At 33.7% G+C, this 12657-nt stretch overlaps 1 protein-coding gene across 2 annotated transcripts; it reads left to right on the top strand.

Annotated features, from left to right (window-relative positions):
• The first annotated feature begins 643 nt into the window (after positions 1-643).
• On the top strand, positions 644-12656 carry FGFR1OP2 (FGFR1 oncogene partner 2). 2 transcript variants are annotated; one of them, XM_006895059.1, is made up of 6 exons: positions 644-784; positions 3432-3549; positions 5533-5675; positions 8041-8154; positions 10812-10925; positions 12410-12656. In XM_006895059.1, the coding sequence occupies exons 1-6, from the start codon at positions 650-652 to the stop codon at positions 12545-12547; spliced, it is 762 nt and encodes a 253-aa protein (XP_006895121.1). In that variant the 5' UTR covers positions 644-649; the 3' UTR covers positions 12548-12656. The 2 variants fall into 2 exon arrangements, with proteins under 2 accessions (XP_006895121.1, XP_006895122.1); XM_006895060.1 differs by lacking the exon at positions 8041-8154 and having other exon boundaries at positions 650-784; positions 12410-12547.
• Position 12657: the final 1 nt, after the last annotated feature.

The following is a 12657-nucleotide window of genomic DNA, read 5'->3' on the forward strand; positions in this document are numbered from 1 at the left end:
TGTTTGGATAAGCTTCCAGATTGATTCAGGTTAGGAAGCAGGAGTGACATCCACTTCCTAAATAGATGCCTCTGGAAACTACATACACTCTATAAATGTACAGAAATGATGTTAGTTATAAAACAGAGTTCAGGTCATTTGTTCTTAGGGTCACTGTGAATTGTATTCAACTTGATGACAGTTAACCACTGCTAAATGAGACTAATGCTGTTATATCTGGAGGAACACTCTTCCACTTAGTACATAACTCTTTGTCAGTGTGCTGTATGGTGATGTTGAACTTTGGGCCATTGGGGTATCAAATACTATAATGATTTCCCAAAGTGGACAGTGTTTGGTGGAGCTCCCAGTTGTAAAACAGGTTTTGAAGCAGGAGTGGCATCCCCTTCTTAAACCACATGCCTCTGTAAACTCTATGAACTTGGAGAAAAGACAATAGTTACGGAAAAGCATTAGGTCTTTTGTTTATAGAGTCCCTATGAGTCCTGCTCCAGCTGGTGCTCAACTCCACTGGCAATCAACAACAAAAACAACAGTGATGACAAATGTAGTTTAAGAATGTATCTGTCTTAACATTTTACAAAAAAGATTATATTTTTACATTGTTTTGAGTCTTGGTTTTAATTTTAATTGTAGGTATTCTTTAGAAATGAGTTGCACAATTGAGAAGGCGCTTGCTGATGCAAAAGCTCTTGTTGAAAGATTGAGAGATCATGATGATGCAGCAGAATCCCTCATTGAACAAACCACAGCTCTCAACAAACGAGTAGAAGCAATGAAACAGGTTTGATCTATAAATATTTTCATATTTCTCTGAAATTTAAAAATAGCTTGTGTATTTCAGTTTTACTGCAGGGCATGAATTTATATATAGGTGAGAGAACACACACACACACACACACACACACACAAACTCACTCACTCACTCTCTCTCTCTCTTAAAACCAGTAGATTTTGGCCACTTATTTTGTAACAGACTTTTTACTTTAGAAAATAAATTCATTTGTTAGGTCCAGATATATTTAACAAAGGCCAGATTCTACCTTTTACTTATGGTGGCATTGTTTTATCTTTATTGAAATGTTATTATTTTTCCTTATAGAAGTAGTACTACTTAACACGAGTTTAAAAAGTGAAACAATACTGTATATAATAATCTTGTTTACATCTTGTACACCTCTTGTATCCTTACTTTCTTTTATTTTTTTTCCTTTAATGCTGCCAAAGAAGAACTGAAAGTTTCTCTTCTTGCTATATTTCATCACTGTTATACTTGACAGCTTCTTGAGTGTTGCGGAATGTAGCTAGCCTTTTCAACCCTCTGTGGATGAATTTTTCCACACTAAGATAATTATAAAAAACAAACCAGTATGTGGTGCAGAAGGTGCAGTCAGAGTGCTCCCAGGAGGCAAAGATGATAAAACTTAAAGCTTTGCCTCATATACTTAGGGCAAGTTTGCTAGGAGGGGGTATTCCTTGGATAGGGACATGATTGATGCTCAGAAAGGTGGAGAGTTGGCAAAGGACAGGAGAACCTCAACCAGGTAGATTGATACGGTGACTGCTGCAGTGGGTTCTAATGTGTCAGTAAGTATTAAGGATGGCACAGGAAATGGTTCTGATCTGTTGTTTGTAGGTTGCTAGGGTCATAGTTGACTTAGTGGCACCTACCAGCAACAAGATGATGATAAAATTTTTGATGTTATGATGGAAATCGGTCAAGGAAGATCCATGTTAACAGCTAACTTGGTTGAAACTCATCCATTCTGTAAAAGGAAACCATCTTGGGATGCTGTTCTTAACAAAACAATTAGAAATAGCAGAGGAGGACTTTTATTTTGCAACTGTGTTTTGTTGTCCTAAATATATTACACTTTAACTGTTCAGTATGATTTGGTCACTCCAGTGAAGGTATAACTCTCACTGAATTATTTAAAAAGAAAGAGAGCTTGACATCTTAAGTTAATAGTAAAAAGATGTTATAATGAATGTATTACTGACTGCCTCATTAAAATATTCTCAAAATAAAGAAGTACAATTTTAAAGTTAAATTACCATTTATTTGGGAAAAGCAAAACTATAATGCTGAACAATTTTGCATTTCTTTTGCAAATAAATTTTTATTTTTGAGTTGTAATTCATATACTATAAAGTTCATCTTTTTTATAGTATACAGTGGTTTTAATATAAGCACAGTATTATACAACTACGCTGCTGTATTATTCTAGAATACTTTCTAGAATCTTCATCTTCCCTAAAAAAAAAAAAAGAAGCAAAACAAACCAAAAAAACCCAGCCCAATCAATTCTGTATCCATTTGTAGTCCACTCTATATTCACCTCCCTATAATCTGTAGCAACCACTAATCTTTCTGTCTACAGATTTATCCATTCTGGGTACTGCATATGAATAGAAATAAATGTAATCTAAGGCATACCAGGTTGCAGAAGGTGTTAGATGCTGTCAAGTTGACTTTGACCCATGGTGAACCTATGAAAACAGATCGAAACCTTGCCTTGTCATATATATCCTCATTGTTTCCATCATGTCAGGATCTTTGTAAGAGATGTTAGTACCCTTTTTTTTTTCTTTGTTACTGTGAATATTAATGTACAGGGTTTTGTGAGAACATGTTTTCATTTCTCTTGGGTATGTACTTCAGTGGAATTGCAAGGTTTTATGGTAACATTAGGAAGCTCTGGTGTCCTAATGGTAAGGAGTTGCACTGCTAACCCAGAAGGCAAGTGGTTTAATCAGCCGGTGGCTCCATAGGAGAAAAAGGGGTAGTCTGCTTCCACACAGTTTATAGCCTCTAAAACCCATTGGGGGTCAACTGTGAGTCACTTCTGACTCAGTGGAATATAACAACAACATGACAACACTAGAGTGGTTTGGTCGCATAGTCAGGCAGGAAGGATTTGTACTGTTAACCCAAAGGCTCTGCAGAAGCAAAAAGATTACTCTTCTCATGCTTTTTACAAACTATGAAAACCCAATAGAAGTTCACTTTTGAGTTGGTTCTGACTCAATAGCAGTAAGTTTGGTGGATGTTTTTTCATAGTAGCATTATGTTTAACTTTTTTGAGGAGTTTCCAAACTCTTTTCCAGAGCAGCTACAACTATTCCAGCAGTATATGAGAGTTTCAGTTTGTCTGCTAACACTTGTTACTGCTGCTACTATCATTGTTACATTAATTTGTTACATAAATCTTTTCATGTACTTACTGACCACTTACAGACCTATGTCTTCTTTAATATCTTTTCCAACTTTTGCCCATTTTCTAATTGGATTATTTTTTTATTAAGTTATATGAGTCCTTAATATATTACAGATATATATCTTTATTTCTAAAGCCTTTTTGCTTTAGATAATTTTTCTAAATTATAGAAATGTTTTCTCCTTAATTAATCTTTTATATTTTTTTAATTAGTACCAAGAAGAAATTCAAGAACTAAATGAAGTTGCAAGACATCGACCTCGATCCACATTAGTTATGGGAATCCAGCAAGAAAACAGACAAATCAGAGAATTACAGCAAGAGAACAAAGGCAAGATATGTAATCACTATTTATAGTAAATCAAATGAGAATTCTGATCTGCAGTACTAATCATGAAATAGACTTCATTTTAAAATATAAAAAGAAACTACATATTTGAAACCAGCTGATACTTAGACCAATAGATATTTTCAAAAATTAAAGACCAGCTATCAAAAGTTACTTTAAAACATTAATCTCATTTTAGTCTATATGCATAATAATTTATTTCTCTTTATGTTATCCTACATATACTTGGAGTCATCCAGAATTCTCATCGCTGGTAGCAGATTTACTCTGTTGTTGTTGATGAAATAACTCATTTATTCTCTAGTCCCACTGATTTTTCCCCAGCCTACATGTTCTTACTCTCTCGCCGGGGCTTTCCTGTTTACCTGATTACAGTTTTTCCTCTGTTTCCAATCTATTTTCAACACAGGCATCTGATTGAGTTTTCAAAAATAAAAAATGAAAGTTTTGAAAAAGAAATAATTGTATCATTTGATTCATAAAAATGAATCAAAGTGGTCAATTAAAACACTAACAAGGGACATAATTTGGTATTCTTTATTTTTATGTGGCTAGTGGCATCCACTTTCTAAACAACATGCCTCTAGAAATGGTATGAACTTTGAAAAACGACAATAATTATAGAAAGGCTTCAGGTCTTTTGTTCATAGGATCTCAATGAGTCATGCTCGACTAGACAGCAATCAACAACAACAGACTGTTATACTGTATTTTATTATTATTATTATACTAGTTTATTTACAAAATTTGAATACATTATTTTTCACACAGTTCCTTCCAATTTCCCTCACCTCCCCATCAAGTTGTGCAGCCCCATAGTTAATCCCCCCACTCCTTGCATATCTGCACCTCTCTGCTGCTACCCACCTCTCCCTTAGATACTCATACTTAGTCTACAATAATAGTTTTATACAGTTTTTGTCCTTATGGGACTGAATTATTTCACTCAGCATAATGTTCTTCAGTCCCTCCCAAGTTAGGTACTAATTTACAAAATTATTACTCCTGCATGCTGTGTATGAATGGTACATATGAATGTACCATAATTTCTCAATCTGTTCTATTATGGTTGAACATCTGGGCTGTTTCCATGTTTGTTTGTTTTTGTTTTTTTTTCCAATGGTGACTAATGCTTCTATGAACATTGGTGTATATAAATCTCCATTTGTTCCTCAAGTCTCATTCTCTCAAGGTATATTCTAAGCAGTGGAATAGCTGGGCCATATGGAATTTCTATGTTCAGCTTTTTGAGGAAGTGCCAAACTGCCTTCCAGAGTGGTTGCACCATTGTACAATCCCAAGAGTCTCATAACAAAAGTTTAAAGAATACTCCTAGGCCTCAAGGAAAAAAAAATAAATAAAAAGAAAAGACTGATAACCCAATTACAAAATGGCAAAAGACATGGAAAGAATTTTCACAGAGAAAGATATTCGAATGGCCAACAGACATATGAAGAAATGCTCCAAATCACTGGCAATAAGAGAGATGCAAATCAAAACCACAATGAGGTGCCATCTCACTCCAGTACTAGTGGCAAAGTTTAACAGGACAGCAAGTAATAAATATAAATAAATATACTGTTGTTGTTGTTTGGTGCTGTCGAGTTGTAGACAACTCGTAGCGACCCTATGAACGAACAGTCTGAGCACTGTTCGTACATAGAGTTTCTGGAGGCCAGCCATTTCGGAAGTGGATGCCGCTCCTGCTTCCAGGCTTGATTTAGTCGGTAAGCTCCGCCAACACTGTCGACTATGGGTACCCATTACCACGATTGGCACATCACTGTCACAGTCTTCAGCATCACGGCAACCACGAGTTACCTCTGTACAGCAACGCACAGTATACTGTATACTTTTTCAATAATTTTAAAAAAATTTTTAACTTTTATTAACTATTAAATTTAATATGAACGAGTATTTTTGTACCTTTAGTACAAGTTTGACATCTTCTTTTTATATATATAGAATTGCGTACATCACTGGAAGAACATCAGTCTGCCTTGGAACTTATAATGAGCAAGTATCGAGAACAAATGTTTAGACTGTTAATGGCAAGCAAAAAAGATGACCCAGGTATAATAATGAAGCTAAAAGAGCAACACTCCAAGGTAACCACTTCTGTAACTTGAAAGGGAAATGAGGGACAATTGGTTAACTTGGGTTCAGATATTTTTAAAGTTATCTAGTAATGCCATTTTAATATATACTATTTTTTTTTAATTGACCTGTGCTGTTTTTCCTTGTTTCCTTCAGTTCTTTTCTGTGACATATCATTTTGTTTGACTTAATTCTTCTAACTACCTTTGTTCTCCAGTAGCTTCCCTATATATTCAAACATGAGCTTTATTTGGGAAATACAGTAAGTTTTCAATTAAAATATTATTTTTGTTATGGTGCTTGCTGTGAAGAAATATTTCTTTTAATTAATTTATGTTTTGACACCTGTTGCAAAACCAAAAAAATACGGAAACCTTTTTTTAAAATCTGAAAGCAGCTAACTATTCATATTCATTTATTCTTTAAGATTATTTTCTAAGAGAGGCTAACTTATCCAAACAATAAAAGATCCTGTAAAAAATGGGAAAATTATGAGGAGGATAATGAGTCAGCCTATTAAAATGTTGCTCCCTCTGCCTCTGTTGGATACCAGTTAACATCAAGGCCATACTCAAATCGTTAAAAATTAGTGGTTTTTACTGCTTTTGACCTATTTATTATCATCTCTATGCTTGTTCCTTTTGTATATATCCCTGTGTTTGCTGATAACTGTGTGAAAACAAATGAATACTTCCTTCCCATTTATGTTTTCTTGTAAATCAAATTTTAACTGCTGGTACAAAACAAAAGTGTTAGAATTGACCCTGATGATAATTAGGCCATATCTGTATTGGATAGTGGTTAGTTAACTATTATTAGTTATAGTTTCAGTACTACCTTAAAAAAAATTCACCAAAACACAACAAACAAAAATCCTAGTTATTATTATAAGGCATAATTTTTCTCTTTGTCAGTTATCCAAGCATACTCAGATAACTGTAAAATATTTCTTCTATTGTGGTGCTAGTAGATATTTTTAAATTAATTATTCTATTAGTATTAAACACCTAGTAAATGAAATTGTTCTTTATATGACTATATCTATTTATATATCTATAGCTATATAGCTATAGATATAAATTTGTAAACTTAGTAATAGGCACATCTTGGGTCAGCTAACAAAATAATAAATAAATAGGAATTTAATAATTGTAAAATTATGCTGTTCAATACTCAACCCAAAGGAAATCCTTAGATATGTGAATGGCAGTACTTCTGAGCTTAAAATAGATCTGTTGTAAATAATTGTAAAACCATTTATAGTAGTGCTTTTTTTTAAGGTATAAATACTAATTCGGTTTATTACTAAGGTAAATGTAATATTTAGAAGTTGAAAAACTTTTGAGATTTTAAGAATTTCAGAACCAAAGGAATAAAAATTTTAAGATATGAAGGAAAGATGACCTTAGTTTAGGAAAAAAATAGCAGAAAACCTTAGACTAAGATAAGGACTGCTTGCTGATCCTGTTAGGTAACAACTTGACATAAGCAAATGTTTTCTAACATTGTTACTAGATTTTAACATTCACTAGAGCTATTTTATTAGTTAGCAAAGTTGTATATTTTCTAAAGTATCTGTAAACCATCTTTTTAATTATGTAGATTGAATTCTTCACCTCAGTGCTGATCCTTGCCTTCCATGAAATGACTGTTCAGTTATATGTTATTAACTCTAACTAATATGTATTAATGTTTGTGATTTTGATTTTTCCCAAAAAGGAGATACTTTGTCTCTATGAAGCAAACATTAACACTTGCGCTGGGTTAGTTATCATAGGTAATAGTAAGATGAATTAATAAGTTGCATTGCTCTGCCATAGGCTTATACAATGTAATAAAAGATCAGACATAAATATTATCATCTTATATCAGGTAGGATGTGATTAATTCTAAAATTGACATACGAATTATATTACTGGAATGACCATGGTGCGATTACTTCTCATGGGGAAAATGAAATTACTTTGAGGTCAATAAGAAGAAATGGTTGAGAAGAGAAACTTCCAGAATGTATTTGGGAACTACCGTTCTTAAATACCTAAACACAAAACTAATTCTTAAATTCATTTAGATAAATCAAATATAGGTTACACATAGCATTTTGAAGTGAGAGTCCTTTTGAAGACTTCAGTAATACAGGATTTTGCCTTTACCTCAAAGTTTTTTTGCACACATTTAAAAATTAGTGGAAATTTTGAGGAAAACCTCAATCCACCAAATACTCATTATTACACCATTTTGGAACAGCTGCCTTTTTGGAAATGTTAAAAAAACAAGCATGTCATATAATTGGCTAACACGCATGAACTAACACTCATTCAATTTTAAAATTACGGATAATGTCCGTATTAACATTATAATGACTCTGTACTACAGATTGACATGGTACATCGTAACAGCTCCGAAGGATTCTTCCTTGATGCATCTCGACACATCCTTGAAGCATCTCAACATGGACTGGAGAGGAGACACTTGGAAGCAAATCAGAATGTACACAAAATAAAACAGTCAACTTTTGGGGTGTGGATGGAAGTGGGGAATCTGTTTAACAAAATTCTTTTACACTGACTTTCCCTCCCAGATGAAATTAGTTGTTATGTGTTTTGAGTTAGGACTGGCTCGTTCATAGCTGACCCTCCAGCAGATTTTCAGAGGCTGTAAATGGCAAGGATTGAAATTGCCCACCTTCTCCTTGGAGCAGCTGGTGGATTCAAACTATGTGTCTTTGGGTTGACAGCACAATTCCTTATCACTAAGCCACCCAAGCTCCTTAGTTTAAATTAGAGCATAAAATAAAAATGTTGTGTTTTGGGTATACTCAGTGTAGAAACTTTATCAGGTAATTCTGTTTATTGTAACAGTCTGTAAGGTAAATTGAAGGTTGGTTAGCCCAATGTTTTATTTGCTCTTATTGGCTATGAAATTTTAGTAATCTTTAAAAATTAAATAGTCATTCAGTTCTTATCAAAGCTATGTTCTTGTCAGTAGTTTTAGTCTGATTTTCTATGAATTTTTGTTATTCAAACTATTAATTTTTTAATTCATATTTTCAATAATTTATCATTTAATGAGTTCACAAAATAAAATTCTTTTTTAGATGATATATGATTAAATATGATTGGATTCTTTCCAGTGTGTCTTCATTTTATTTTTTTCCCCTCTGTGTGACAGATCTGTATTACAAAAGTAGAAATAAACCTAAAATATGTTAAAAATGAAAGACATTGCAGGACAGTTGAAGAGTTTTGCTGCTGGCACTTCTTGTCTTTATGGCAGTTTTTAAAGCACAGGTCTTAAAAGTTCTGTGATACTTATCTAAAGAGGTTATTGTAATAAGTGAACCAGTAACTGTTCTGTTAGGGTCTTTTTTATTTGCTTTGGCCTTTTTTCATAGTCATAGTTTTGTCCTGAAAAAAGTTGTGGTATCTTATTTTCCTTCATTTTGAAAGCGAAGAATCATTTGCCTCCAATGTCGTTTTCTAACCTAAGTCAATGGCAGTAGATCAAACGGGAAATGCTGTTAGTATTCAAAATTTTATTTATTACCCTAAATAAATTTGCTGTGGCACTTTGTTGGGGTTTGTGGTTTGGTTGTTTTGGTGTGGTTTTTTTAAATTTTGTGTTTTTGGGGTTTTTTTCCAAATTTAAGATCAGGCTCCCTTTACTGTGGGAAAGATTTTAATGATTTTTTTAAACCTCTACATAATATTCTAAGTGTTGTCTTGATAGGATTCTTGCTACTGTAATCTAGGTTGTCCAATAAAATTCCCTGCAGTGATGGAAGGAGTAATCTGTCCACAGTGGAAGTCTCCAGCTAAGTGTAGCTGCTGAGCAGTTAGAACATGGCCAGTGCAATTGAGGGCCCAGATTTTTGTTAAAAAGTGTATTTGATTTTTAGTTAAATTTAAATAGCTCCACCATAATAGGTAGTATAAACTTAGTACTTTATTCTTCCTTTCCTTTATACATAGTAGCATATTATTAGTCAAAAGTGACACTAAAACAATGGGTGGCACTGTATAGGTTTCAGTGGGTGTAAGATAACACAAGCCTAAAGGCTTGCATTTTTATTGGCTAATAAGTTACTGAATGAATGGTATGCTAAAGATACTCAGATTTTCCACAGTTACATTCTTTCAGTTTACTAGTTTCACTATTTTAGTTCTTGTTTAAGTACTTTTTTGCATATAAAGGCCTATCTATAACTGTTTAGGAGATATTGTTTATCTTGGGAGCTACTTACTTTTATATTGCCGTTTTGGCTCATAATTCCCGATTGAAAGAGAATAATGGCCAGAAGAACCTGTTTGTAAAGAAAGTAGTAATTATCCTGAACCTTCTAATTTTAAATTTTTTTGTCTGCCTCTTTCACTAGACTATAAGATCCTTGAGAACGTATCTTAGAAGACTTAGTTGCCTGGCACACTGGGAAGTGTACAAAAAAGAATGAGAATGTTACTGGGGGAAATTTGTGCTATCAAGGAAATGTAGATGTCTGTTTTATATTGGAATTATATTGTTTACGATTTACAAATTATTATTTCATTACTTATAAGAATGTTGTACTCAGTATTTATTATGTTTGTGTACTAAATACTAAATTGGTATATACAATAACATACAGTTTCTACTGTATTATTTATTTGTATAAAGAGCCTTATAATCCAGAAAAATTCTAGGTTGGGATTCACATATAGGCATAGATAATACAGAGAAGAGTTGTAAACCTAAATACTTCAGGAAAGAAAGAGATTGTGTGCCAACAATTTTCATCCTTCTCATTACCTTGACCAATAGTAAATGTAAATGCAGAAGAAGTTGGTGGGCACTCATGAGGAAAGGAATGTAAAGTTTGTTCATTAGTACTTTCTTTTTACTAGATTTAGTTATATTACGATACTTATCCTTAACTCTAATCCAATCAGAAATCTGAGTTCAGAAGAAAATTGATGTTAGCTGACTTTCATGTGGCTATTTGGTAACTTGTAAAAGTATTAGATTTCTCCCTCTTTTTTTAAAATAGATTTCTTTTAAATGGCAAAATCTTTAATGTTTCAAAAATAAAGTATCTGGCCTGCAATCATGTTCCAAAAAAGAAAGTTTTTGACAGATCTGCAACTCACATTGGTTTTGGGGTTATTTTTAAGGAATTACAAGCACATGTGGACCAAATAACTGAAATGGCAGCAGTAATGAGGAAAGCCATTGAAATTGATGAACAACAAGGTTGCAAGGAACAAGAAAGAATATTTCAGCTTGAAGTAAGTTTTAAAATGTAAATATAGATGAAAACTGCTTATGCAAGGATTTATGCCATAGAATAGATCCCCTTTAAAAAATACATAGTATATATAATATATAGTCAGGTTTTTAATCTAGATGTTCAAAAAAGTTCAGGCTCATTGCCACTGCATAGGACCCAACTCACTACTAACCCTCCATTGCGTTTCTAAGGCTATAAATCAGAAGGGGTAAGATTGCCCACGTTTTTCCTGCAGAACTACTGGTATATTCAAACTTCCAGAGAGGTACTGCCTTGGAGTTAGCACAACTCCCTTTCCACCATGCCACCAGAGATCTGGATACTGGGCAAGATTATTGATATGGTAATCAAGAGTCTAAGATCAGAAATGATTTTTTTTTTAATGTGCCTGCTATCAAGTTGGAGCCAACACATAGCTGTCTCTCCAGTGGGTTTTCAGAGGCTATAAATCACATGGAAGGAGACTGCCCATCTTTTTCCCTCAGAACAGCTGGTGGATTCAAACCACATGCCTCTGGGTTGGCCGCACAACTCTTTACGCACTAGGCTATGCAAACCAAGAAGGAGCTATTGCTACTGTTTAACTTTTGCTGATGTAACACAAAAAAAGTAGGACAGGCAATAATAAATGAGTGAGCATGGCTGTTCCAGTAAAGCTTACTTTGCAAAATGCTGGCCACGAGTAGGGTAAGTCATAGTTTTCTGTTTTGTGTTCTATCACAGAAATTCTATAATAAGACTGTAGACAGTGATAGAGATTAATTATAAATGGCTTTTCAAATGTCTACAGATTGCCTCTAGTAACTAATCTAGAGTGGGCAAAGGTAAAATTGTTTGTTATTGCTGTATTTGATCCATTACTATGCTTCATAGTCTGCTCAGCCAACCCTCCTCTAAATTCCTGTGAGAAAAACAAGTAAGATGGCTTAAATCCTATAATGGAAGGTACTGAGAATGGTAAAGAGGTTCTAGTCCCATAACTGTCACTCATTGCCCTTGAGTCAGAACTAAATCCACAAGCTTTGCAGGTTTCAAAAGCTGTAAATCACATGAGAGGAGACTGTCCATCCCTGTTCCTCAGAATTGCTGTGGATTTGGAGTGCAACTTCCTATAGACTACAGCAAGTTCTGTAATTTCAAATGCGTAAGGTTTTTAAAGTGGTGGAAGATGTTGAACACATGACTCTTAGAGTAAAAATTAGTCTTAAAAAAATCAAGATAAAAAGATGTAAATTACAATTAAAAAAAATTGGTCCCCATAACCTATAAGGTTTATCATATAACCTTTTAGTCAAAAGGGTTGGCAGTGACAGGGAGAAGTCAGTGGACTTGGGATTTGTCAGTTTTATAAATTGCTCAGTACATTTATTTATGTCAATTAAAGAGTTTCTTTTTGTCTTAATATTTTTATTAAAATTTTTATGTACTCTTCTCCTGGCTACTATAGTTACTACATTTTTGGTTGTGTTTGCCTTCTTACAGCAAGAAAACAAAGGCCTGAGAGAGATCCTTCAAATAACTCGAGAATCATTTTTGAACCTTAGGAAAGATGATACATCAGAAAGTACATCTTTGTCAGCATTAGTGACCAATAGTGACTTGAGTCTGCGGAAGAGCTGAAGATCTTTAAAGGATGTGAGCTTCTTAATAGTTCCAAATGTCACTGGAACTGGCCCAACTAAATAAATGGATTGAATATCAGAAAAATCTCAGTCAACCCTTTTATATTA

This window comes from Elephantulus edwardii, unplaced genomic scaffold (assembly GCF_000299155.1).
Source record: "Elephantulus edwardii isolate Elephantulus edwardi_28Jun2011 unplaced genomic scaffold, EleEdw1.0 scaffold00157, whole genome shotgun sequence".
Lineage (NCBI taxonomy): Eukaryota > Metazoa > Chordata > Mammalia > Macroscelidea > Macroscelididae > Elephantulus > Elephantulus edwardii.

Excerpts from the sequence above, each read along its gene's own strand:
- FGFR1OP2 (XM_006895059.1), top strand. The coding sequence starts at position 650 with ATGAGTTGCACAATTGAGAAGGCGCTTGCTGATGCAAAAGCTCTTGTT. Across the intron at positions 5,676-8,040 it reads TAAAAGAGCAACACTCCAAG|ATTGACATGGTACATCGTAA; the intron begins GTAACCACTTCT and ends TCTGTACTACAG. Across the intron at positions 8,155-10,811 it reads ACTTGGAAGCAAATCAGAAT|GAATTACAAGCACATGTGGA; the intron begins GTACACAAAATA and ends GTTATTTTTAAG.